The sequence below is a fragment of the Triticum urartu genome, chromosome 6A (genome assembly GCF_056163025.1).
Source record: "Triticum urartu cultivar PI428250 chromosome 6A, HENAU_Tu73, whole genome shotgun sequence".
Lineage (NCBI taxonomy): Eukaryota > Viridiplantae > Streptophyta > Magnoliopsida > Poales > Poaceae > Triticum > Triticum urartu.
In genome coordinates this window covers 602,286,784-602,313,278 of record NC_141878.1, presented here as the reverse complement: position 1 = coordinate 602,313,278, position 26,495 = coordinate 602,286,784, and the positions used below count along the sequence as shown (strand labels likewise).

The window sequence follows — 26,495 nt, the reverse complement described above, 5'->3', positions numbered from 1 at the left end:
GGTCCTTCATGAAACGCTCCATGAAATTCATACGAAAAAACTAGACAGGGTTGTTTTGAAAGTGGATTTCGAAAAAGCGTACGACAAAGTCAAATAGTCTTTCCTTCAACATGTTTTGCATATGAAAGGATTTGTTCAGGCTTGGAGACAACAGGTAGAATCTTTCATGCAAAAAGCGAGTGTTGGAATTAAAGTGAATGACGACATAGGTCACTACTTCCAAACACATAAGGGTCTGAGACAAGGAGATCCGATGTCATCTATTCTGTTCAACATTGTAGTAGACATGTTGACGATTCTAATAGGAAGGGCTAAGGATGCTGCTCAAGTAGGTAGCCTGGTACCTCATCTAGTGGATGGAGGTGTGTTTGTTCTACAGTACGCCGATGATACTATCATCTTCATGGAGCATGACTTGGCAAAAGCGAGAAACATGAAGCTGGTGTTATGCTTATTCGAACAATTGATCGGACTAAAAATTAATTTCCGCAAGAGCGAATTGTTCTGTTTTGGAAGAGCCGATGAGGAACAAGAGGCATGTAAGCAATTGTTCGGATGCGAATTGGGGGCTTTGCCTTTCACTTATTTGGGCATACCAATTCACCATCGTAAGCTAACAAACAGAGAATGAAAGTGCATTGAGGATCGATTTAAGAAGAAACTCAGTTGCTGGAAGGGCGAACTCATGTCATATGGAGGCCGTTTAATTCTCATTAATTCGGTTCTCACAAGCATGCCCATGTTTCTCTTGTCTTTTTTCGAGGTACCAGTTGGAGTTCGGAAAAGACTAGATTTCTATCGATCCCGTTTCTTCTGGCAGAGTGATGATCTGAAGAGAAAATGTAGACTCGCTAAATGGGATATTATTTGTCGACCAAAAGACTAAGGGGGTCTAGGTATCGAAAATCTTGAGGTGAAGAACAGATGTCTTCTCAGCAAATAGCTGTATAAGCTATCTGGTGAGACGGGGGCTACATGGGCACAGATTCTGTGTAATAAGTACCTTCATTCCAAAACTTTATCCCAGGTCACAGTGAGGCCAATGGACTCGCCTTTTTGGAAAGGACTGATGAGAGTTAAATCAGTTTTTTTCAATTGGACAAAGTTTGTGATCAGTAACAGTACTTCTATAAGATTCTGGGAGGATACATGGCTAGGGGACACGCCCCTCGCGCTTCAATATCCTTCTCTTTATAGCATTGTTCAACAGAGAGACGCTTCCGTTGAGACAGTGCTTCAGTCCACGCCTCTCAATATCCACTTCAGGAGAGCGCTAGTAGGAAACCATTGAGAAGCTTGGCTTCATCTTATGAGAAGACTGATGGATGTACATCTTTCTCAATGACCCGATCAGTTGTGTTGGAAGCTAACTAGGAATGGAGAGTTTATGATTAAATCCATATATCTGGATGTTATTAATTCTAGCTCTATTCCTACGTCGAAACATATTTGGCATGTCAAAGTTCCCCTGAGAGTTAAAGTGTTTATGTGGTTTGTACACAAACAAGTCATTTTAACTAAAGACAACTTGGTAAAATGCAACTGGACTGGGTCTACTAGATGTAGTTTTTGTGATCTGAATGAATCCATCAAACACCTCTTTCTTGATTGCCCATTGGCAAAAAATTTATGGCGGAAAGTTCACGTAGCCTTTAATGTTACTCCTCCGAATAATATCAACACGTTATTTGGAACGTGGCTTCATGGGATAGCGCCCGTAACAACGAGACACATTCGTGTAGGAGCATGTGATTTATTATGGGCTATCTAGAATTGCAGAAATGATTTGGTCTTTAACAGAACAACAAATACTCATTTTTTGCAGGTTATCTTCCGAGCCACTGTGTTGATTCGTATGTGGTCGCTACTCACTCCGACGGAAGCCAGGGAGCGTTTGGTTACTGGATTTATCCGATGGGAGATGGTAGCACGGGCTATTTTCAACCGGTTTGGATGGCGGTCACGTAATAGCATAGACGATTAGTTTTCCTATCTTTTTCTTCCCAGCCGGTTGTGGCTTTATTTTTACTCTTTAGCTCTTTGTGAGCATATTTTTTTTCCTTTGTTGAGACTTTAAGACCTCTGTCGAACTGATTTGCTTAGTAATAAAGGTGGCCGTATGCATCGTCCTGATACAGAGGTCGGGGAGATCCCCATTTTCGAAAAAAAATTGATACACTCTGCTTCTTCCGATTAGTCCTCAACAAGTCGGATGCTGCTATATATGCCTGCGTATGGTTGTTTACAGCTTAATATAAGCCTGCCACTCGGTATGTATTACTGTCAAATTAAATTTTGACTTTACAGTTCATCTGTCAATCATTTGCATTGGTAACATACTAGTTCATTACAAGCTTGAGACCGGATTAATTCGTGCAGTCAACAATTCCAGTACAGAGTATCTATGCACACGATTAAGTAATGCAGCATCCAAGTTGTCATTCAGAAAATATGTGCTCTTTCTGAATTGGTAAACTGCCTTCAGTTAGAAATAAGTGTTGCCAGTTGTTTAAATTGGGTAATGCCATTGCATTCTTGGTGAGTTATTTCTGAAGTTAGCTATCTTCAAGGACGCTCGGTGACCCTGTTAGAAGTTCCAGAACTGAACACTTGATGAACCTTTCTTGTTTCCTCGACGATTTGGATGCTGTTATACTCCCTCTGTTCCAGTTTATAATGCGCATAGTTCTCAGCTCTTATACCAATGCATGCGCTGGAGACGTGGTTTGTACTAGACCAACCCTGCATGCAAGTACTGTCCCACCCCATGTGCGCTCGCTGCTGTGTTTCCTGTGATTTTTGTGAAGGGTGAATTCGTCCAGGGGAGGCTTGGGCTGCATGCACGCACTACATTGAGGAATTTTGCCAAAAAACTAATACGCACTACAAAAAGGAATGGAGGGAGTATATGATTACAGTGCTATATATTGCTGTTAAAGTTTGATGTTATCAGTCATCAATTAATTTGCAGTAGCAGATGACCGTTGCTGACTACTCTCCTGATGCTGCACTAACACTGCATGATGGTGACACTGCATAACAGGGGCCTCTATTGCTCACATCAGTATAACACCAATCCAAAACCCAGAAACACCACGAAATACGAGAGTTCTCAAGTTAATTTTCAGAGTTTTGGGGAAACTCAAGTTTATGTCCATTTTCAGAGTTTCTGTTGACATGCCCTTTCGCAATGGCAGTTGACATACCAGAAGATCACCAAGGACCTGAACTCGGAGAAGGCAGCACCAGTTCTCGATCTCTTGAGGAGGCGAGGCATTTGTATTAAAGTTTCACTACCTGATAAGTTTCAGTATAAGCAAGTGCTGTTGGAGGATGATGATGCTCTGTTATGCTTGTTATATATACATATCATATCACAGCTAATTCTTGCTGTTACCTATCATTAATTTGCGGTGCTAGTTACTCTCCTAGATGGATGCTTCAGGACGTAGCCGATGATAATTTCTGTCCCTGGCTGAATATGATGATTTGGACACTCTTCTCTTTTTGATTGGGCTGCATCAGCATGAAGATGATGCTAATGGTGTTGGGCATCGAGAATGCCACAACCTCTCCTGGAACCAGGGGCGGCGCTAGGGGTATTCTTGGGTCTTCATGTGAATACCCATGATTTTTACAAAACAGTGTTGATTTTGGCAAAAGAGTGACAATTTTCTGAAAATAGCAATGATTTTGGCAAAATGAATACACATGAATACCCGGTTGCAAATTTCTGGAGCCGCCACTGCCTGGAACCGGAAGCTCGCCCATAACAAATAGTAAACAGTTAATGCATCACCAGCTCTCTGCCAAGAGCTGCCTGGATCTGCTCCGGCTCACCCGGCAGATCCCAACTTTGCCTGACGAATTCAGACAGGAAAAAAAAAACATGCTTTGCAGGCTAGGAGTTTTGTTTAGTAGATAAATGTACCGAATGTACACTCTTTATTGGTATAACACTTTCTCGTCTTGCTTAGTATACCGTATGATTTTCCATCGTTTTTTGTCCTCTTTAATTAGTTTATTATGCATGTATGCTTTCTTGGTTATTTCCATCAACAAGTTCTTTGGCTTACTGACAAAGACGCCATTTCCATAACAAAAACAGAAGAGTGATGAACGAGCTAGTACTATTCGTTGCGCACTATTTGCTTGGAAAAAGAAAAGAAAAATCTTGTCTTCAGCAAGCTAGACATCAAGGAACGTTGATGCCCCGGCCTGTTATGCTACATTCATAGGCAAAACATTTCACAATTAATCCCTTGTATTTTTCTCGACGGTTTGAATTAATGCTGCTCACAGTTTATTAGACACTTGCTATATATATGTCAGTGTTAAAATTTGATGTTACCGATGAATTGCAGTGCAGCTCTCGGTATGTATGCTAGCTTCAGTGGCAGATGTTAGTTTTTGGTGCCCTGGCTGTTGTTGGTGAGAGAATCATTTAGTTTCTTGTTTATCATAACAATGCGAGCTTATGTTAAGCAACCCTAGCTTAGCTGTTCTACATTTTCTGCGATGATTGGTTGCTGAATCTTGACAGTGATGGGCGCTGGAATAGTTCCTGTATTTGTACTACTCTGGAGACTATTCTACCGGCAATAATCAAAATCTTGAGAATTTTCTCCATTCTCTATTCTTTTTTAGAACGAAGGCTCCGGAAGAGTCCGGCTTTGAATTAACAAAGCCATCAACCGGCCAGGATTACAGAGATTACAACCACGAACCACACAAAGAAAAGAAAGAAAAAAAAACACAGCAAAGATACAAAGGTGCTGGGAGACAGCTCACATAGCACACAACCAGCTATACCAGATCAACATGAAGCTAATAGCTAGGAGATGCTAGGGACCTCTAGCACACACACAACCAAGGGGAAGGCAACTACCAGCTCAGGGCAAGGAAACGACGACGATGAGAGGCAAGCCATTGCCAGAACACCAGGGGCTTGTGGAGAACACAATCAGACAGTGCCATCGTCAAAGAAGGCCCCTGCCTCCTCGCCTGGCTCAAAAGGCGCCGCACCGTTGAGCGATGGACTAGTTCACCCTAGAACCTATCTGAATGGCACCCAAGGAAGCCACAGGAGCGGAACCAGGCGTTCCTCACATGTCGACGGCGACTCACCTAGAGCCAAGCAGCCCCAAAACCGAAGATCGGGCGAGAAAGAGGTGGAGCTGCCAGGATGAAGGGCAACAACAAGGGCCAAGACCAAAACACAGAAGCTCGACACTCTCGGCGAGCTGGAGGGAAACCACCGGAGGAGGGGAACCCTATCCCCTCCCTTCCTGGAGATCCACGGCATCGGAGGCCCTCAAAGCCGCACGAAGAGCACCACCATAACAGAACCCCGCACCAGGGAAGGCATGGCTGCCGCTGGAGGCTTGCTGTCGCCGCCGCCGCACACCAAACCGCACCACACCGAAGCCCGCCGCTCCACTTGTTCCCAAAAATGGCGTCTTCAAGAAGATTACGGCGCCTGGGGCGTCGCCGCCATCCAACAAAGTTTGGGTTTTCACCCAGGAAGCAAGGGGGCATGGGATGGGGAGGACAGGACCTGACCGGCGCCTCCAAGGAGGTGAGCGGCGCCCACGGGCGTCGCCGCCGTCGCGCCAGCAAGGCTGGCTAGGGGTTTCCCCCGGTCCTGGAACCCCTCCATCCGCTCCCACCCACCGAAACCAGCCCCCCATGTCGTAGCAGACCGGATCTGGAGGGGGGGAGGAGCACGCCGCTGGAGAGGTGGTGTGGAGGCGGCCAGATCTGACACCGCGGAAGCCGGAGCCGACGCCGAGCCCAGACCCGCATCCTCCGGAGATCTCACCGTCCTCACGGTCAAGACAGCCGGCCCACGCCCGCGCCACCAGGAGCCAAAGGGCTGGAGGCGCCACACCAGACGGGCCGCCGCCCCAGATCCCGCAGCCCCCCGCGCGCGAGGCGAGGCAGCGAGGACCCCGCCGCCACCATCATCAGCAGCACACCAAGAAGGCCCGGCGGCTGCCTCTGGTGGCGGCGAGGGGAGATCGAGGAGGAGGGAGGTGCGGCGGCGGGATTCGGATTCGCCCCTCGAGTCGCCCGAGCGGGCGACGCGAGGGAGGGGGGTGATGCGACCAGGCCCCCAAGTATCTTTTTTGCAATAACCATTCTCTATTCTACTCTGGAGACTATTCTACTCGTTCTGTTCACATCGATTGGCTGCACAAGATTGGCATTCCGATAGGATTACCATCAGCCACAGCTCACGTGTGTGGTCAGGAAGACAAGTCAAGTCAAGTGCAGCTCACGTTAGGTACACGTTTTGCTGGCTAATAAACCCCCCCACACAGATACTTGGATCCTCTCCTTGCTCCATGCTTTTCTGCCATTGCACAAGTCAACTTGAGTCTCTTAGCAGTCCTGGTGCTTTCCATTTTGGGATCGAAAACCTCTGCAGCCTTGTAACATCCAAATATGAATCACTTTCTACCTGGAGTGGCTTAAGGAGCACCACTGTTGATGCAGTAAAGGCATCTCTGGAGAGAGCAGTCAGCGCACATCCCAACAAACACCTTACTCTAATCTTCAATCACTCCAATCATGGTGCTCCATGAACTAAGACCACATATAGTGCGTTACTTCTTCCGTAGATTTTATTGTGGCACTAGTAGTAATCACTCTTTCACAATTTCATTGCCTTGTATGGCGAGGCTAACTGTCTCTGTGACTTTTCAGCTTGGGAGCAAAACTTTGATTATGCAGCTGACATGCCGCATAATTTGACTTGTTTACTGATGCTGATAGTGCCGCTGCAACGACGTGAGTTGTGAGGTAGGTGCTCAGAATACTGCCATTTCTTCTTTGATTTTTCATTCAACAAGTTCTTTTGCAAGCTAGCTTAGGCATGCATCGATCATGCGGTTACATTTTCCTTGAACTACGTTTTTCTCAACTTTTGATCTGGATGCTGTTATGTATGCTTACAGATCAATATCTCACTGTTACAATCTTATTTTACCGATTGATAATTTGCGCTGCTACTTGATCTCTGGATGCTGGAGGGCCTACGCAGCAGATGATTATCTATTTGTCCTGGCTGATGTTGGACCGCTGACTGCATGCCTGAAGATGACGCACAATCGCCGATGGTATTGGGCATCGAAATCACTAAAACTTGCTGGGAGGTGCAGGCAGGATGGTCAGCCTTTGTGTTCGGCTGTGTTCAGATCTATCTTCAAATCTATGACTAGATGGGTATGTAATTATTCAAATCTATCTTTCTGTTCGGCTGTTTCTCTGGTCATCCCTAGATAACTGCTGGATGCTTCAGCCTTCAGTTAGAGATTAGTTATAAAACAAATATGTGAGGTGCAGGCAGTTATGTTTTTGCAACAGTACATTTTACATTTTTCAGTTATGACTAGATGCGTGATTTTACATATATGTTCTTCTCATCTTTTTCAGCGATTTGGATGTTGTTATACAAGCCTGCAGTCTTTTACAGTCTGTAAGGATTAGAGAGGAGATTGGTGGAATTGTTGCTGTATTGCTTAGCCCCGTGATAAAAAAAATAAATTATGTGACTGACCGTTGCAGTGCTACTCTCCTGATGATTATTTTGGTGGCTTGTCTAATGTTGGAAAGGCGACTCTGTTTTGTTACTGGGTAAGGTTGCATGAAGATGGTGGCTTGGGCCTTGAAATCACCACAAGTTGTCGCCGAAGCTTGCCACGGAACATCCTGAACTGAACGACGAGTAAATAATTCAGCAGGCCAGCCCTCCCCCTTTAGCTTTTGAGAGGTGTTACTCGCTAAAAATTAGCTCCCTGCCCTGTCACATATATGCAGTTGAATGTTGTGAATTTCTAATTCTGGCTCATCAAGGTTGTCATTCAAAAAATATATGTCGTCTCTCTCAGTAGCCGCAAACATTTTGCAGTTCGGACTTATTGGTCTTTCAGTGCCGTTTTAGATATGTCAAAAGAGCAACCTATGCAACAAATTATTTTTTTTGCGGGTGAACCTATGCAACAAATTTGACTGAAAACAAATGCAGTCTCCTAACCAAGTTGCAGATGCAACTTGATGATCCATAAACAAGATGCAGATCTGCAGCACAGTAGCATTTTTCAAACTTTTTTCTGTTGCCTGCTGCTTATCATGCTTCTGTATGGTTGAATTTGCATGTTCAGAACTGGTTTGACCATTCTTGTGCGCCAATTAAAAGATGTCAATAATGGTGTATAGAGATGCTAAATGGCAAAACGGAACAGCCTTAGGCTGGTCGTGTTGGGGAACGCAGTAATTTCAAAAAATTTCCTACGCACACGCAAGATCATGGTGATGCACAGCAACAAGAGGGGAGAGTGTTGTCTACGTACCCTCGTAGACCGCAACGGAAGCGTTGACGCAACATAGAGGAAGTAGTCGTACGTCTTCCCGATCCGACCGATCCAAGCACCGTTACTCCGGCACCTCCGAGTTCTTAGCACACGTACAGCTCGATAACGCTCCCCGGGCTCCGATCCAGTAAAGCTTCGGGGATGAGTTCCGTCAGCACAACGGCGTGGTGACGATGATGATGTTCTACCGACGCAGGGCTTCGCCTAAGCACTACAACGATATGATCGAGGTGGAATATGGTGGCAGGGGGCACCGCACACGGCTAAGGAACGATCACGTGGATCAACTTGTGTGTCTAGAGGTGCCCCCTGCCTCCGTATATAAAGGATCCAAGGGGAGGGGGTGCGGCCGGCCCTAGGAGGCGCGCAGGAGGAGTCCTACTCCTACCGGGAGTAGGACTCCCCCCCCAATCCTTGTCCAACTAGGAGAGGTGGAGGGAGAATAGGAAGGGGGGGGGGCGCCGCCCCTCCCTCCTTGTCCAATTCGGACTAGGGGGAGAGGGGGCGTGCGGCCTGCCCTGGCAGCCCCTTCCTCTTCTCCACATTAGGCCCATGAGGCCCATTAACCCCCGGGGGTTCCGGTAACCCCCCAGTGCTCCAGTTTTATCCGATACTTCTCCGGAACCCTTCCGGTGTCCGAATATAGTCATCCAATATATTAATCTTTATGTCTCGACCATTTTGAGACTCCTCGTCATGTCCGTGATCACATCCGGGACTCCGAACTAACTTCAATACATCAACATGCATAAACTCATAATAACTGTCATCGTAACCTTAAGCGTGCGGACCCTACGGTTCGAGAACAATGTAGACATGACCGAGACACGTCTCCGGTCAATAACCAATAGCGGGACCTGGATGCCCATATTGGCTCCTACATATTCTACGAAGATCTTTATCGGTCAGACCGCATAACAACATACGTTGTTCCCTTTGTCATCGGTATGTTACTTGCCCGAGATTCGATCGTCGGTATCCAATACCTAGTTCAATATCGTTACGGCAAGTCTCTTTACTCGTTCCGTAATACATCATCCCGCAACTAACTCATTAGTTGCAATGCTTGCAAGGCTTATGTGATGTGCATTACCGAGAGGGCCCAGAGATACCTCTCCGACAATCGGAGTGACAAATCCTAATCTCGAAATACACCAACCCAACATCTACCATTGGAGACACCTGTAGAGCTCCTTTATAATCAACCAGTTACGTTGTGACGTTTGGTAGCACACAAAGTGTTCCTCCGGCAAACGGGAGTTGCATAATCTCATAATTATAGGAACATGTATAAGTCATGAAGAAAGCAATAGCAACATACTAAACGATCGGGTGCTAAGCTAATGGAATGGGTCATGTCAATCAGATCATTCAACTAATGATGTGACCTCGTTAATCAAATAACAACACTTTGTTCATGGTTAGGAAACATAACCATCTTTGATTAACGAGCTAGTCAAGTAGAGGCATACTAGTGACACTAAGTTTGTCTATGTATTCACACATGTATTATGTTTCCGGTTAATACAATATTAGCATGAATAATAAACATTTATCATGATATAAGGAAATAAATAATAACTTTATTATTGCCTCTAGGGCATATTTCCTTCAGTCTCCCACTTGCACTAGAGTCAATAATCTAGATTACATAGTAATGATTTTAACATCCATGGAGCCTTGGTGCTGATCATGTTTTGCTCATGGAAGAGGCTTAGTCAATGGGTCTGCAACATTCAGATCCGTATGTATCTTGCAAATCTCTATGTCTCCCACCTGGACTAGATCCCGGATGGAATTGAAGCGTCTCTTGATGTGCTTGGTTCTCTTGTGAAATCTGGATTCCTTTGCCAAGGCAATTGCACCAGTATTGTCACAAAAGATTTTCATTGGACCCGATGCACTAGGTATAACACCTAGATCGGATATGAACTCCTTCATCCAGACTCCTTCGTTCGCTGCTTCCGAAGCAGCTATGTACTCCGCTTCACATGTAGATCCCGCTACGACGCTTTGTTTAGAACTGCACCAACTGACAGCTCCACCGTTTAATGTAAACACGTATCCGGTCTGCGATTTAGAATCGTCCGGATCAGTGTCAAAGCTTGCATCAACGTAACCTTTTACGGTGAGCTCTTTGTCACCTCCATATATGAGAAACATATCCTTAGTCCTTTTCAGGTATTTCAGGATGTTCTTGACCGCTGTCCAGTGATCCACTCCTGGATTACTTTGGTACCTCCCTGCTAAGCTTATAGCAAGGCACACATCAGGTCTGGTACACAGCATTGCATACATGATAGAGCCTATGGCTGAAGCATAGGGAACATCTTTCATTTTCTCTCTATCTTCTGCAGTGGTCGGGCATTGAGTCTGACTCAACTTCACACCTTATAACACAGCCAAGAACCCTTTCTTTGCTTGATCTATTTTGAACTTTTTCAAAATCTTGTCAAGGTATGTGCTTTGTGAAAGTCCAATTAGGCGCCTTGATCTATCTCTATAGATCTTTATGCCTAATATGTAAGCAGCTCCACCGAGGTCTTTCATTGAAAAACTCTTATTCAAGTATCCCTTTATGCTATCCAGAAATTCTATATCATTTCCGATCAGTAATATGTCATCCACATATAATATCAGAAATGCTACAGAGCTCCCACTCACTTTCTTGTAAATACAGGCTTCTCCAAAAGTCTGTATAAAACCAAATGCTTTGATCACACTATCAAAACGTTTATTCCAACTCCGAGAGGCTTGCACCAGTCCATAAATGGATCGCTGGAGCTTGCACACTTTGTTAGCTCCCTTTGGATCGACAAAACCTTCCGGTTGCATCATATACAACTCTTCTACCAGAAATCCATTCAGGAATGCAGTTTTGACATCCATCTGCCAAATTTCATAATCATAAAACGCGGCAATTGCTAACATGATTCGGACAGACTTAAGCATCGCTACGGGTGAGAAGGTCTCATCGTAGTCAACCCCTTGAACTTGTCGAAAACCTTTTGCAACAAGTTGAGCTTTGTAGACAGTAACATTACCGTCAGCGTCAGTCTTCTTCTTGAAGATCCATTTATTCTCAATTGCTTGCCGATCATCGGGCAAGTCAACCAAAATCCATACTTTGTTCTCATACATGGATCCCATCTCAGATTTCATGGCTTGAAGCCACTTTGCGGAATCTGGGCTCACCATCGCTTCTTCATAGCTCGTAGGTTCATCATGATCTAGTAGCATGACTTCCAGAACTGGATTACCGTACCACTCTGGCGCGGATCTCAATCTGGTTGATCTACGAGGTTCAGTAGTATCTTGTTCTGAAGTTTCATGATCATTATCATTAACTTCCTCACTTATTAGTGTAGGTGTCGCAGAAACAGTTTTATGTGATGTACTACTTTCCAATAAGGGAGCAGGTACAGTTACCTCGTCAAGTTCTACTTTCCTCCCACTCACTTCTTTCGAGAGAAACTCCTTCTCCAGAAAGTTTTTGAATTTAGCAACAAAAGTCTTGCCTTCGGATCTGTGATAGAAGGTGTATCCAATAGTTTCCTTTGGATATCCTATGAAGACACATTTCTCCGATTTGGGTTCGAGCTTATCAGGTTGAAGCTTTTTCACATAAGCATCGCAGCCCCAAACTTTCAGAAACGACAACTTTGGTTTCTTGCCAAACCACAGTTCATAAGGCGTCGTCTCAACGGATTTTGATGGTGCCCTATTTAACGTGAATGCGGCCGTCTCTAGAGCGTATCCCCAAAACGATAGCGGTAAATCAGTAAGAGACATCATAGATCGCACCATATCTAGTAAAGTACGATTATGACGTTCGGACACACCATTACGTTGTGGTGTTCCGGGTGGCGTGAGTTGCGAAACTATTCCAGAATTTTTCAAATGTACACCAAACTCGTAACTCAAATATTCTCCTCCACGATCAGATAATAGAAACTTTATTTTCTTGTTACGATGATTTTCAACTTCACTCTGATATTCTTTCAACCTTTCAAATGTTTCAGACTTATGTTTCATTAAGTAGATATACCCATATCTGCTTAAGTCATCTGTGAAGGTGAGAAAATAACGATATCCGCCACGAGCCTCAATATTCATCGGACCACATACATCTGTATGTATGATTTCCAACAATTCTGTTGCTCTCTCCATAGTACCGGAGAACGGTGATTTAGTCATCTTTCCCATGAGGCACGGTTCGCAAGTACCAAGTGATTCATAATCAAGTGGTTCCAAAAGTCCATCAGTATGGAGTTTCTTCATGCGCTTTACACCGATATGACCTAAACGGCAGTGCCACAAATAAGTTGCACTATCATTATCAACTCTGCATCTTTTGGCTTCTACATTATGAATATGTGTATCACTACTATCGAGATTCAACAAGAATAGACCACTCTTCAAGGGTGCATGACCATAAAAGATATTACTCATATAAATAGAACAACCATTATTCTCTGATTTAAATGAATAACCGTCTCGCATTAAACAAGATCCATATATAATGTTCATGCTCAACGCTGGCACCAAATAACAATTATTTAGGTCTAATACTAATCCCGAAGGTAGATGTAGAGGTAGCGTGCCGACCACGATCACATCGACTCTGGAACCGTTTCCCACGCGCATCGTCACCTCGTCCTTAACCAATCTTCGCTTAATCCGTAGTCCCTGTTTCGAGTTGCAAATATTAGCAACAGAAGCAGTATCAAATACCCAGGTGCTACTGCGAGCATTAGTAAGGTACACATCAATAACATGTATATCACATATACCTTTGTTCACCTTGCCATCCTTCTTATCCGCCAAATACTTGGGGCAGTTCCGCTTCCAGTGACCAGTCTGCTTGCAGTAGAAGCACTCAGTTTCAGGCTTAGGTCCAGACTTGGGTTTCTTCTCTTGAGCAGCAACTTGCTTGCCGTTCTTCTTGAAGTTCCCCTTCTTCTTCCCTTTGCCCTTTTTCTTGAAACTAGTGGTCTTGTTGACCATCAACACTTGATGCTCCTTTTTGATTTCTACCTCCGCAGCTTTCAGCATTGCGAAGAGCTCGGGAATAGTCTTGTTCATCCCTTGCACATTACAGTTCATCACGAAGCTCTTATAGCTTGGTGGCAGTGATTGGAGAATTCTTTCAATGACGCAATCATCTGGAAGATTAACTCCCATTTGAATCAAGTGATTATTATACCCAGACATTTTGAGTATATGCTCACTGACAGAACTGTTCTCCTCCATCTTGCAGCTATAGAACTTATTGGAGACTTCATATCTCTCAATCCGGGCATTTGCTTGAAATATTAACTTCAACTCCTGGAACATCTCATATGCTCCATGACGTTCAAAACGTCGTTGAAGTCCCGATTCTAAGCCGTAAAGCATGGCACACTGAACTATCGAGTAGTCATCAGCTTTGCTCTGCCAGACGTTCATAACATCTGGTGTTGCTCCAGTAGCAGGCCTGGCACCCAGCGGTGCTTCCAGGACGTAATTCTTCTGAGCAGCAATGAGGATAATTCTCAAGTTACGGACCCAGTCCGTGTAATTGCTACCATCATCTTTCAACTTTGCTTTCTCAAGGAACGCGTTAAAATTCAATGGAACAACAGCACGAGCCATCTATCTACAATCAAACATAAACAAGCAAGATACTATCAGGTACTAAGTTCATGATAAGTTTAAGTTCAATTAATCAAATTACTTAAGAACTCCCACTTAGATAGATATCCCTCTAATCCTCTAAGTGATCACGTGATCCAAATTAACTAAACCATGTCCGATCATCACGTGAGATGGAGTAGTTTCATTGGTGAACATCACTATGTTGATCATATCTACTATATGATTCACGCTCGACCTTTCAGTCTCCCTGTTCCGAGGCCATATCTGTATATGCTTGGCTCGTCAAGTATAACCTGAGTATTCCGCGTGTGCAACTGTTTTGCACCCGTTGTATTTGAACGTAGAGCCTATCACACCTGATCATCACGTGGTGTCTCAGCACGAAGAACTTTCGCAACGGTGCATACTCAGGGAGAACACTTCTTGATAATTAGCGAGAGATCATCTTATAATGCTACCGTCAATCAAAGCAAGATAAGATGCATAAAAGATAAACGTCACATGCAATCAATATAAGTGATATGATATGGCCATCATCATCTTGTGCCTGTGATCTCCATCTCCGAAGCACTGTCATGATCATCATCGTCACCGGCGCAACACCTTGATCTCCATCGTAGCATCGTTGTCGTCTCGCCAATCTTATGCTTCCACGACTATCGCTACCGCTTAGTGATAAAGTAAAGCATTACATCGCGATTGCATTGCTTACAATAAAGTGACAACCATATGGCTCCTGCCAGTTGCCGATAACTCGGTTACAAAACATGATCATCTCATACAATAAAATTTAGCATCATGTCTTGGCCATATCACATCACAACATGCCCTGCAAAAACAAGTTAGACGTCCTCTATTTTGTTGTTGCAAGTTTTACGTGGCTGCTACGGGCTTAAGCAAGAACCAATCTCACCTACGCATCAAAACCACAACGATAGTTTGTCAATTTGACTCCGTTTTAACCTTCGCAAGGACCGGGCGTAGCCACACTCGGTTCAACTAAAGTTGGAGAAACAGTCACCCGCAAGCCACCTATGTGCAAAGCACGTCGGGAGAACCGGTCTCGCGTAAGCGTACGCGTAATGTCGGTCCGGGCCGCTTCATCCAACAATACCGTCGAACCAAAGTATGACATGCTGGTAGGCAGTATGACTTATATCGCCCACAACTCACTTGTGTTCTACTCGTGCATATAACATCAAACCATAAAACCTAGGCTCGGATGCCACTGTTGGGGAACGCAGTAATTTCAAAAAATTTCCTACGCACACGCAAAATCATGGTGATGCACAGCAACGAGAGGGAAGAGTGTTGTCTACGTACCCTCGTAGACCGCAACGGAAGCGTTGACGCAACGTAGAGGAAGTAGTCGTACGTCTTCCCGATCCGACCGATCCAAGCACCGTTACTCCGGCACCTCCGAGTTCTTAGCACACGTACAGCTCGATGACGCTCCCCGGGCTCCGATCCAGCAAAGCTTCGGGGATGAGTTCCGTCAGCACAACGGTGTGGTGACGATGATGATGTTCTACCGACGCAGGGCTTCGCCTAAGCACTACAACGATATGATCGAGGTGGAATATGGTGGCAGGGGGCACCGCACACGGCTAAGGAACGATCACGTGGATCAACTTGTGTGTCTAGAGGTGCCCCCTGCCCCCATATATAAAGGATCCAAGGGGAGCGGGTGCGGCCGGCCCTAGGAGGCGCGCAGGAGGAGTCCTACTCCTACTGGGAGTAGGACTCCCCCCAATCCTTGTCCAACTAGGAGAGGTGGAGGGAGAATAGGAAGGGGGGGGGGGGGGGCGCCGCCCCTCCCTCCTTGTCCAATTCGGACTAGGGGGAGAGGGGGCGCGCGGCCTGCCCTGGCAGCCCCTTCCTCTTCTCCACATTAGGCCCATGAGGCCCATTAACCCCCCGGGGGTTCCGGTAACCCCCCGGTGCTCCGGTTTTATCCGATACTTCTCCGGAACCCTTCCGGTGTCCGAATATAGTCATCCAATATATTAATCTTCATGTCTCGACCATTTCGAGACTCCTCGTCATATCCGTGATCACATCTGGGACTCCGAACTAACTTCAGTACATCAACATGCATAAACTCATAATAACTGTCATCGTAACCTTAAGCGTGCGGACCCTACGGTTCGAGAACAATGTAGACATGACCGAGACACGTCTCCGGTCAATAACCAATAGCGGGACCTGGATGCCCATATTGGCTCCTACATATTCTACGAAGATCTTTATCGGTCAGACCGCATAACAACATACGTTGTTCCCTTTGTCATCGGTATGTTACTTGCCCGAGATTCGATCATCGGTATCCAATACCTAGTTCAATCTCGTTACCGGCAAGTCTCTTTACTCGTTCTGTAATACATCATCCCGCAACTAACTCATTAGTTGCAATGCTTGCAAGGCTTATGTGATGTGCATTACCGAGAGGGCCCAGAGATACCTCTCCGACAATCGGAGTGACAAATCCTAATTTCGAAATACGCCAACCCAACATCTACCATTGGAGACACCTGTAGAGCTCCTTTATAATCACCCAGTTACGTTGTGACGTTTGGTAGCACACAAAGTGTTCCTCCGGCAACGGGAGTTGCATAATCTCATAGTCATAGGAACATGTATAAGTCATGAAGAAAGCAATAGCAACATACTAAACGATCGGGTGCTAAGCTAATGGAATGGGTCATGTCAATCAGATCATTCAACTAATGATGTGACCTCGTTAATCAAATAACAACACTTTGTTCATGGTTAAGAAACATAACCATCTTTGATTAACGAGGTAGTCAAGTAGAGGCATACTAGTGACACTAAGTTTGTCTATGTATTCACACATGTATTATGTTTCCGGTTAATACAATTCTAGCATGAATAATAAACATTTATCATGATATAAGGAAATAAATAATAACTTTATTATTGCCTCTAGGGCATATTTCCTTCAGGTCGTAATGGTAGTATCATAGCTAGTATCATGCATGCCAACTAAGCAATTTTGATGAGGTGTCATAGCATTAAATGAAGAAAGAGAGGATGGAGTATCATATCATGATACCGTATCTAATAAATGCAATGCTACTTTGTGTCATGCATGGCAATAAATAGAGTACTACATGATACTAATATATGATACTATGCATTAGGGAGGTAGTATCATACACTAGTATCATATGCATGATACTAGTATATGATACTCCCCATTACAACCAGCCTTATGGTATTAAGTCTCTGTCAGTTATTGTAAATCTGTCTAAGGTAACGTACAGACAAGAAATCAATGCATGATAGATTGATAGTACAATACAGATCCATGTGAACTGAAACTGGGCCGGGGCGGACATTATGTTTTTGCATCAGCAGGTTTTGCATTTTTCAGTAATGAAGATGTGTGATTTTACATATACACTCTTCTTATCTTTTTCAGCAATTTGGATATTTTTATACAAGCTTCCATTCTTCCACAGTCTAATAAGCACTGATAAAAAAATTATGGACTGACCATTGCAGTGCTACTCTCTGGATGATCATTTCAGTGGCATATCTAATTTTGGAAAGGAGACTCTGTTTCATGAATGGGTTGCATGAAGATGATGGCGTTGAGACTCTGTTTCAAAGCATGCCAAGGGTCATCCTGAACTCAACGACGAGCAAATAATGCACCAGGCCAGCCCTCTCTTTTTAGCTTTTGAGATATGTTACTCCTTAAAAATTGGCTCCTTGCCCTATGTAGTTGAATGTCGTAAATTTCTGGTTCTACATCATCCAGGTTGTTATTCAAAAGTACTCCTTCTGTCCCATAATATAAGAACGTTTTTTACATTACACTAGTGTCAAAAATGTTCTTATATCATGGGACGGAGGGAGTATGTATGTCATCTCTCTCAATAGTCGAACACATTTTACTGTTTGGACTTACTGGACTTTCAGTTCTCTGTTAGATTATGTGAAAAGAGCAACCTATGAAACAAATTTGACTGGAAAAAAAATGCAGTCTTCTGACAAAGTTGCAGATGGTATTGGTTTACTAGCTTGATGATCCATAATTGTGATACAGATCTGCAGCGCAGTAGCATTTTTCAACTATTTTTTGTTTGAATTTGCATGTTCAGAATTGGTTTGACCATCTTATATGCCAATTAAAAGATGTCAACAATGGTATATAGAGACGCTAAATGGCAAAACGAAATACCATTATGGTATTAAGTCTCTATCAGTTCTTGTATATTTGTCTAAGATAACGTACAGACAAGAAATCACATGCATGATAGATTGATGGTACGTACAACACAGATTCATGTGAGCTGAGACTGGGTGCACCCGGGGCTGGGGCGGACATTCGTTCACAGTATGAATGATGCACCCAGCACAAAACATTTTTTTTCTTCGAAAATGAGGTTATCCTCCGGCCTCTGCATCAGAATGATGCATGTGGCCATTTTATTAAAAAGCAAATAGTTTAATAAAGTGTCCAAGTCTCAAACAGCAAAAGGGCTCTCAAAGAGCCACAAATAGAAAAGCAGGATAGCCACAACCGGCGGAATAAAGATAGATAGGAAACTACACTATCCTATTACATGACCGCCATTCAAACCGGTTGAAGATAGTCCGCGCTACCGTCTCCCAACAGATAGACGCTCCCTGGCATCTGTTGGAGTGAGTAGCGACCCAACACAGAACATTGGTACAGATAAAACTACAATGATAGTACATCAGGATGCAAAGTTAGACATGTCTCGGTGAAGTCGATGGAGTATTCGGCGACAGATAGGAGAGAGTTGAACTGGGGTAAGACGAGTTTGAGGTACTCGGCTTGATCACAGGTGGACGAGGTCACTGGAGAGGGCAGGTCTCGGGCCAGCTGTTTAAATAAAGCACTTTAAAGTTTAAACAGTAAAATTCTATGAAATAAATATTACAAGTTATTATCTTGGAGAGTGCATTGGTGGGATCTTTACCTTCCCATTTTCATTGTAGCTGTGAAGCTGGATCAAAATTCTCTGAATTCTTTCCAGCGAATATGCTCAATCTTTGGCCAGCTTTCTCCATCCGGGGCTTGGCAGCTCTTCTTGAGGAGTTCGGAATGCCACATGACTATGTGCTGGAGGGAGGATGGCAGATCTGGTAACGATGATATATTGGGGCACATATGGATTTCAAGTGTCATCAGGCTGGAGAAGCACTTGAGATTTCCTGGCAGGGAACGCATTTCACAGTCGCATAATCTCAGGCACTTGACTGAAGTGAAATTTGCAGATTCCTCAAATGAAACGGATGGATCTTTGCATTCTTCAAGACAAAGAAATGATGGAACTGTAAAGCCTTCAGCCGAGAGCATGTGGTTGAGCATCGCAGGGCTGCTAACATAGAGTGATTTCTGGGCCCGAAACTGTGCGATGCACTCCGCAGTTAGCTTCGGAACATTTGTCAAATGCACATGATGAACTTTCAGGGAAGACAATCCTTCAAGAAAGCACAGATCCGGGAAACCTCCTAGAGATAATGATTCAAGGGAGGTCAGATGGCCAATCGACAAGGATGCAGAGCTTCTGCACCCAAACATGGAAAGGTCTACCAGCTGCGGCAAGTCACCACTGATGGAATTGGCTGCGACAACGCAACGGGATATATGGAGCTTCTCAAGAGATAATGGCAATAAATCTGCTCCACGTGCCAAGTCTAACGAAGGGCAGGTAATCAACCTAACCTCCAAAAGAGAGGTAGCAGCTCTTAAGCCTCCTAGTGACCTCAAACACCAGCAAGATTTGATGAACATGTAGTCAAGCTTTGTCAAATGTTGGAGTACCTCTTGCGACGGAAGTGTAGTTAAAGTCATGATCTCCTCTAAAGCCAACCTTGTCAGTGAAGTGAGACCATCAAGGCAAACAGCTAATGCCCCATCAGTAATGCTGCACGAAGAAAGGTGAAGTCGACAAAGCCCCGACGGTGGAACCAATGACATCCCGATGCTTCTTCCGTAAATGAATCCAATCCTCTGCTCGTGGCAACATATCCACGCCTTGATGATATCCTCTTTCAGCATTACCTCGTTGTTTTCTCTTTCTACAGCACTTGCAATGGTTTGAAGATGTGACTTGTCAGCATCCATCAACTGCTTCAGAGATGAATGTTCTGATGATAATACTTTCCTAATTTCTGATCCGGAATCCACCTCCCATATGAAGGCAAGTTGTGATGCCAAGGTGTCTGTCCTCATGATGTTCTCTCTCTCATCACGCTGTTCTAGCTCACCATCAGTAATAAACGTAAGCAATGGACAACTGCCAATCATTAAGTGAGTAAGTGCTGCTGGAAGACAAGATAATGTTTTCAGAGTTGACACATTCTGGAGCTGCAGTTTAGTGCAATGCCTGAAGAGATCGGTATTGAGTGGTAGGCCTTCTAACGCACTGCAGTTCACAAGGTTAAAAGATTGCAAATTTTCAAAATACGAACCCTCAAGTAGCCAACTTGGATACGTGGCACAGTTGTAACCCTCAATTTCGAGGCACTGAAGTTGAGGCGGCGGCATCAAACCTTCTATAATCTCCAACTGTAAACTGTCCTCTACACTTGCGTCATTATTGGAACTCCACACGAGACACAGGGTTCCAAGGTGACTTTTCTGATACAGCATAGAGTCTATGGCCTCATTCTTTCCACTGACATTCTCCAGATTTCTGACACTTAAACTGCCACCAAGCTCTTTCATGTCACTGAGCTGTTGCAACTCAGACCCCTTCTATTTTTGCACACAAAATTCTTTGAGATGTTGGAGCAAAGTTAGCTTGCCTACATAACTGATTTGAGGCAGAGCTACTTCATACATCCTGTATGTCAGATCGCGGTACCCTTCAAGATACCGTAGCTTGCTTAAATTGCAGAGTTTGTCAGGCAAGCTCTTAACTTTATCGTTTAACTGAAGTACCTGTAGGTGATAAAGAGCACATAATGATCCAGGCAACTCGGCAATAGAAGTTTTCACGAGGTTCAAATACCGAAGGTGCTTCAGCACACCTACAGATTCAGGTAGCTTGCTGCTATTGTAAAAGCACAAATGGAGCACACGTAACTTCTTCAAATATTGCAGAACCTGATCGAAAATACCACTTATGTCATCTGTAAGTGGTTCGATGCAGATAACAGTGCGTAAATTACGTAGCTTGCAGATATTGTGCTTATGTCGTTTCATACTCTCAACACATACAGATAGATGTCGGACGGTGCATGGTATTTCTGTCACCTTATCATCCTCTAATCTGAAGCAGTCTTGTTCAGAGAGTGACTCTGCCAAATCATGAAGAAGATCATGCATGATGTAGTATGTGCCCTGAAATCTACTAGAAACTGGTTGCAAGAAAGATCCAGAGACCATCTCATTGATGTAATCCTTTCCAATATCTAGCATTCTCCTATTCTGGTTGCTTGAATCAACAAGTCCCTCCACTACAAGCAGGTGAACCAACTCATCAGTGTCATATTTGTGCCCTTTTGGAAACAAGCTGCAATATGCAAAGCACCTCTGAAGACGTGGATCTAACTTCTGATAACTCCACAACAGGGCTGTCCTGGGCTCACTTAAGTTTTCAATCTTTAAAGTTAGAGCATTTTTCCAGGCAGAGATATCCATTTTCCCTTTCAACTGCGAACCCACCACTTTTGCAGCCAAGGGAGACTGTCCAAGCCTTTTAGCTATCTTCTCTGCAATCTCTTCTAGCCTTTCAAGCAATGAAAGGTTTATGATTTCTGCCCCAGCGAAGGCATAGTATTTGAAGAGTGCAAGGAACTGAGTATCTTCCATGGTATCCAACCGGAGCACCTTTTCGCAGCGAAGAGCACAGGGAAATGTATCCCGTCGAGAAGTTACCAAAACTTTGCTCCCCTTGAGCTGTGAAACCAGAGGTGCTAACAGCTGGTCCCATTCCATCTGACTGCTCGAATCATCAAACCAAACATCATCCAACACAAGCAAGACTTTCTCTGATATCTGCAGCATGTCCCTTAGTTGGCACTGGAGAGTATCCAGATTATCAACATGCGGACACTCCCTCTTGGCCGCGGACTCGATGATCTCCCGTGTATGACGATGGACATCAAGTCTGCGTGAGATGCACACCCACATCCGGACATCAAAATGTTCTTGTACCCTCTTGTCATTGTAAACATGCTGTGCCAAGGTGGATTTTCCCATGCCTCCTGCTCCAACAATAGCCAGACCTGAATATATAGAGTCGGTGGCAGCACCAACAGGCTCGGTAAGAAAGTTTATTATACGATCGCGATCCTTGTCACGACCTATTACTTTCAGAGGTGGTAATGATGTGGCTTGAGGAACAGCAGGGCCCTCTGCACTATTATTACCAGCTGGTAAGCAAAGAAGTTCACGGAGCTCCTTGCCTTTCGCAAGAATGGCCTTTAGTTCCTTGAGCTGGTGAAGTACCTTCCTGTTCTTGGTGCCCAGATTGGACAGCCAGTTACATGCAGGATGCATACAAGTGCTGGTGGAGGCACTCCCGCTCTTTGCTTGGTGCTTGAGGAGGTTGTACTCATGCTTGTCGAGCAGGTCTTCGGCTTTGCAGATGGCTTCTTTGAGCTCTTGGACCCATTTTTCCAACTTGATCCTGTGGTTGCCCTTGCTAGCTGCTTCAATCATGAGCTCGAACTGCGGCATGATGGTGGTCTCCAGTTCATGGAGCTCACTCGCCATGTCAACCCCAAGGTAAGTTGAGGCATCCGCGATGAGTTTCTTCAGGATCGGCGACACTACCAATTGTAAACCAACCAGCGCCACCCGCTCCATGGAATAGCAAAAAAAATCAGTGTTCTGCTTGTTCCCTTTGACTTACGAGAGGTAAATGAATCACAAACAGGAGCAAAAAATAATTCCCCCTATTTTGGTGGATGAAGAACCTGTAGAAGTGGGAAACAAGCAGCTAGATAAATCAGTGAATTCCTGAAGGAAAAAAAGAAACACGAACATCAGTATTTCTGGAAGCCGGAAATCTTAGAAAGTTAGAACAGCTAAGGAATGGTCTGAAGCTTACATGGATGAGATGATGAACCTCAGAATCAGAAGGACGAAGGCGCGCGGATGCAAGGTTGCAGGAACTAGAGTTGCATTGCGAGAGAACTCTCCAAGCAGCAGGTCAACAAGACAACAATAGACGCAATGATCCAGTGTATGGTACCAGCTAGCTAGTTGCCTCTTCTTACCCTTTTTCTATTACCATAAAAATATTCATGACGTAACCACACAATACTAATAAACCGGTGGCGTGATGTGCTCTTGCTTGTCGGCAGGGAAAATAATATTCACAGCCAAATTAGATACAAATACCATTCATAGCAGGTTTTTTTCTTTTTAGTATGTGGGTGTAGTTTTGACATAAATTTGTGTGGCTTGGTAGATTTAAACTATCTGTATATGTTTTTGGAAATTTCATTACCTTTAGAGGAAATTTTTAGTATATGGTTGAATTTTGAACGGCGACTTTGGCGGCTGCTTTTAATTGGCAAGAAGGCTATTACTCATCATCCTGCTGTCAAGGGTGGACGATGGATGGTGATCTGCAAATCAAATATATACATAGTTATATCAGCTTTCACTCATCATCCTGCAACTAGCAGGGGGTGGACGTACACGCCTTACTGGTTTGGAAATGCACTAGCTGTTTCCTTCAACAGAACAAGTCCGCCAAAAACATTTAGTTGATGCTTCGCAATCATATATACGTGTATTTTTCAGTTTGTTTTTGTTGAGTGTTGGTCAAATCAGCGTGGTAGGGTATCTAAGCTTAATTAACAATTCGGGAGACCAAATTAAATGGTAAGGCTTTTGCAATCAAGAGGGTTACTTATTTAATTAGAATGACGACACATATGTTTATCGGCAAGCAAATGCAACTATATGGCCGGGTTGGAAGAGCATGAGAGCACCCGTTCAACTTTGTAGTGATAGCCCACTCTTACCTTTTTTTTTGGAAAAATTCTCATCTATTCATATTTAATCATGAAAGTATAACGAACACTAGAAATAATAAAAATTGTATCTACATCCATAAACCATCTAGGGACGACTACAAGCATTGAAGCGAGCCTAAGGCGTGCCGCCGTTATCGTCCCTCCCTCGCCGGAGTCTGGCAAAAATTGTTATGTTAGACAGTCGGGAAATTGTCGTGCTAAGACCTCATAGGACCAGCGCATCAGAACAGTAACCGCCGCCGAAGAAGAGCGGCATAGATTGGAATGACCCAACTTGAAAACACATGAACGTAGATGAACTATGACCAGATCGGCACAAATTCACCAAAGACAGATCCGCTGGAGACACACATCCACACGCCACCGACGATGGTTGGCGCACCACCAAGATGGGGGTAGGCGGGGAGAATCTTATTCCATCTTCAGAAAGCCGCCGCCGTCTCGTCTTTCAGAACAGGACACACAAGCCTTAACAAAACTCAAAGAAACATCTGAAAATTGAGCCCTCCCGTCGGCAAAGGCCGGGATCCATCGCCTCATGGCTCTAAGGCAATCGGAGACGAGACGGACCAGCGGATGAACACGCATTGTTTTGTATTTTACAAAAAAATATAACAACGCGTCTTAGTTGTGATGATACATCTATTGTCCCACTAAACGAGAGAGACAAGGGCTGACGAGCGACTTAACTAATCAGATCCCACTCCCAGACCTCTCCTACCCACTAACTAATCAGATCGGATCTGCCCTTCTCCTGCCCACTGCTATCTCGCCCTTGTCTCACGTTGCACGCGCCGCCGCGGATCCTTCCCGCTAGGTACGTACTGTACGCCCCGTCTCCCATTGCCGTGCTTCTGTTTCCTCCTATGCCGCTTCAGTTTCGGCGCAGCGATGCTTGGCCTCACTTCCATTAATCCAATCTCTTCCCACAGGGTTCAGATCCACCACGAGCAAAAGAGGTAACCAGCTATTTACTCTCTGAGGTAATCAGCTATGTCGACGGACACCATCAGCGAGCTGTCTCTGAGTTGCTGCCACCCAATAAAACTCCAGGCTCCACGACCGGTACGACCCCATCTCTACTACTCTGCTTCGATCTCGCGGCGGCGGGCGCAGTAGCGATTTGTAGCTAGCTTGTTCAGTGTTATAATGCTTGGGCATAGTGGCTTACTTCCATCAATGCTTTTGTCAGGTTGTAGATTGAGAACACTGTCGTTGCATTAATTGAGCCAGCTCTCAGCTAGCATGGCCATGGAGGTGGCTCTTGTTAGCGTGGCGACAGGGGTCCTCAAGCCTGTCATAGCGAAGCTGTTTGTTCTGCTCGGCAACGAGTACAAGCGTTTCAAGTCAGTTCGCAAGGAGATCAAGTCCCTCGCTCATGAGCTGGCTGCTATGGATCCTTTTCTCCTCAAGATGTCGGAGGAGGAGGATCCTGATGTGCGGGATAAGGTGTGGATGAATGAGGTGCGGGAGCTCTCCTATGACTTGGACGATGCCATCAACGACTTCATGCAGAGCATAGGTGACAAAGACGAAAAGCCAGATGGCTTCATTGAGAAGATCAAGAGCTCACTAGGGAAGCTGGGGAAGATGAAGACTCGCCGTCGGATCGGGAGAGAGATTCAGGATCTGAAAAAAAAACAGATCGATGAGGCGGGCAATACAAATGCAAGGTACAACGGTCGCCAGACCGTCAATAACACACAAAATGATACCGTTAACCCTAGAGCTGTTGCTATCTTTGAGCATGCCTCAAAGCTCGTTGGGATTGATGGACCCAAGGCTGAGATAATCAAGCTATTGACACAAGAGGATGGACGTGCGTCAACACAACAACGGAAGATTGTCTCCATCGTTGGATCTGGAGGTATGGGCAAGACAACTCTTGCAAAGCAAGTCTATGAAGAACTCAAAGGAAAATTCGAGAGACATGCTTTCATATCCGTGTCGCGAAATCCAGACATTATAAATATCCTAAGGGCTATTCTTAGCGAACTTAGCGGTCAAGGTAATGCTGACACACACTAGTAGAAAACAGGGCTATGGTCCAGGCCGGCTCAGCCCATTAGTCCCGGTTCAGTGTAGAACCGGGACTAATGTGGGCATTGGTCCCGGTTCGTGAGCCCAGGGGGCCGGCCGGGCCACGTGGGCCATTGGTCCCGGTTCGTCTGGACCTTTTGGTCCCGGTTGGTGGGACGAACCAGGACCAATGGGCCTCGCTCCTGGCCCACCACCATTGGTCCCGGTTGGTGGCCTGAACCGGGACCAAAGGCTCCCCTTTAGTCCCGGTTCTTGCCACAAACCGGGACCAATGAGGTGCCTATATATACCCTCGCCCGCGAGCAGAGCACTCCAGTGCTCTGTTTTTTCTGGCCGGCGAGGGGAGGGGTTTGTGGTGCTCTAGCTCACCTCCTATGCACATGAGGTGTTCGATGGAATGCCCGAGCCACACTACTTAAACTTTCTCCTCTCGAAGCTCGACCTCCA

At 44.9% G+C, this 26,495-nt stretch overlaps 1 protein-coding gene, 1 long non-coding RNA gene and 1 pseudogene across 3 annotated transcripts; 2 read left to right on the top strand and 1 right to left on the bottom strand.

The window, feature by feature from the left end:
- Positions 1-6,332: 6,332 nt before the first annotated feature.
- Positions 6,333-7,954, top strand: LOC147967150 (uncharacterized). Its single transcript, XR_015609156.1, has 4 exons — positions 6,333-6,603; positions 6,709-6,804; positions 6,960-7,227; positions 7,438-7,954. It is a non-coding gene; the product is annotated as an uncharacterized LOC147967150 (long non-coding RNA).
- Positions 7,955-18,943: 10,989 nt separating this feature from the next.
- On the bottom strand, positions 18,944-23,205 carry LOC125546954 (disease resistance protein RGA2-like; annotated as a pseudogene). The gene is made up of 2 exons (XR_015609152.1): positions 23,072-23,205; positions 18,944-22,980 (listed from the first exon to the last, which is right to left on the bottom strand). The product of XR_015609152.1 is annotated as a disease resistance protein RGA2-like (transcript).
- Positions 23,206-25,230: 2,025 nt separating this feature from the next.
- Positions 25,231-26,058, top strand: LOC125515644 (disease resistance protein PIK6-NP). The gene has a single exon (XM_087529291.1). The coding sequence runs from the start codon at positions 25,254-25,256 to the stop codon at positions 26,034-26,036; it is 783 nt and encodes a 260-aa protein (XP_087385417.1). The 5' UTR covers positions 25,231-25,253; the 3' UTR covers positions 26,037-26,058.
- Positions 26,059-26,495: the final 437 nt, after the last annotated feature.

What these genes read in the sequence shown, in the direction of transcription:
- LOC125515644 (XM_087529291.1), top strand. Translation starts at nt 25,254, where the DNA reads ATGGCCATGGAGGTGGCTCTTGTTAGCGTGGCGACAGGGGTCCTCAAG.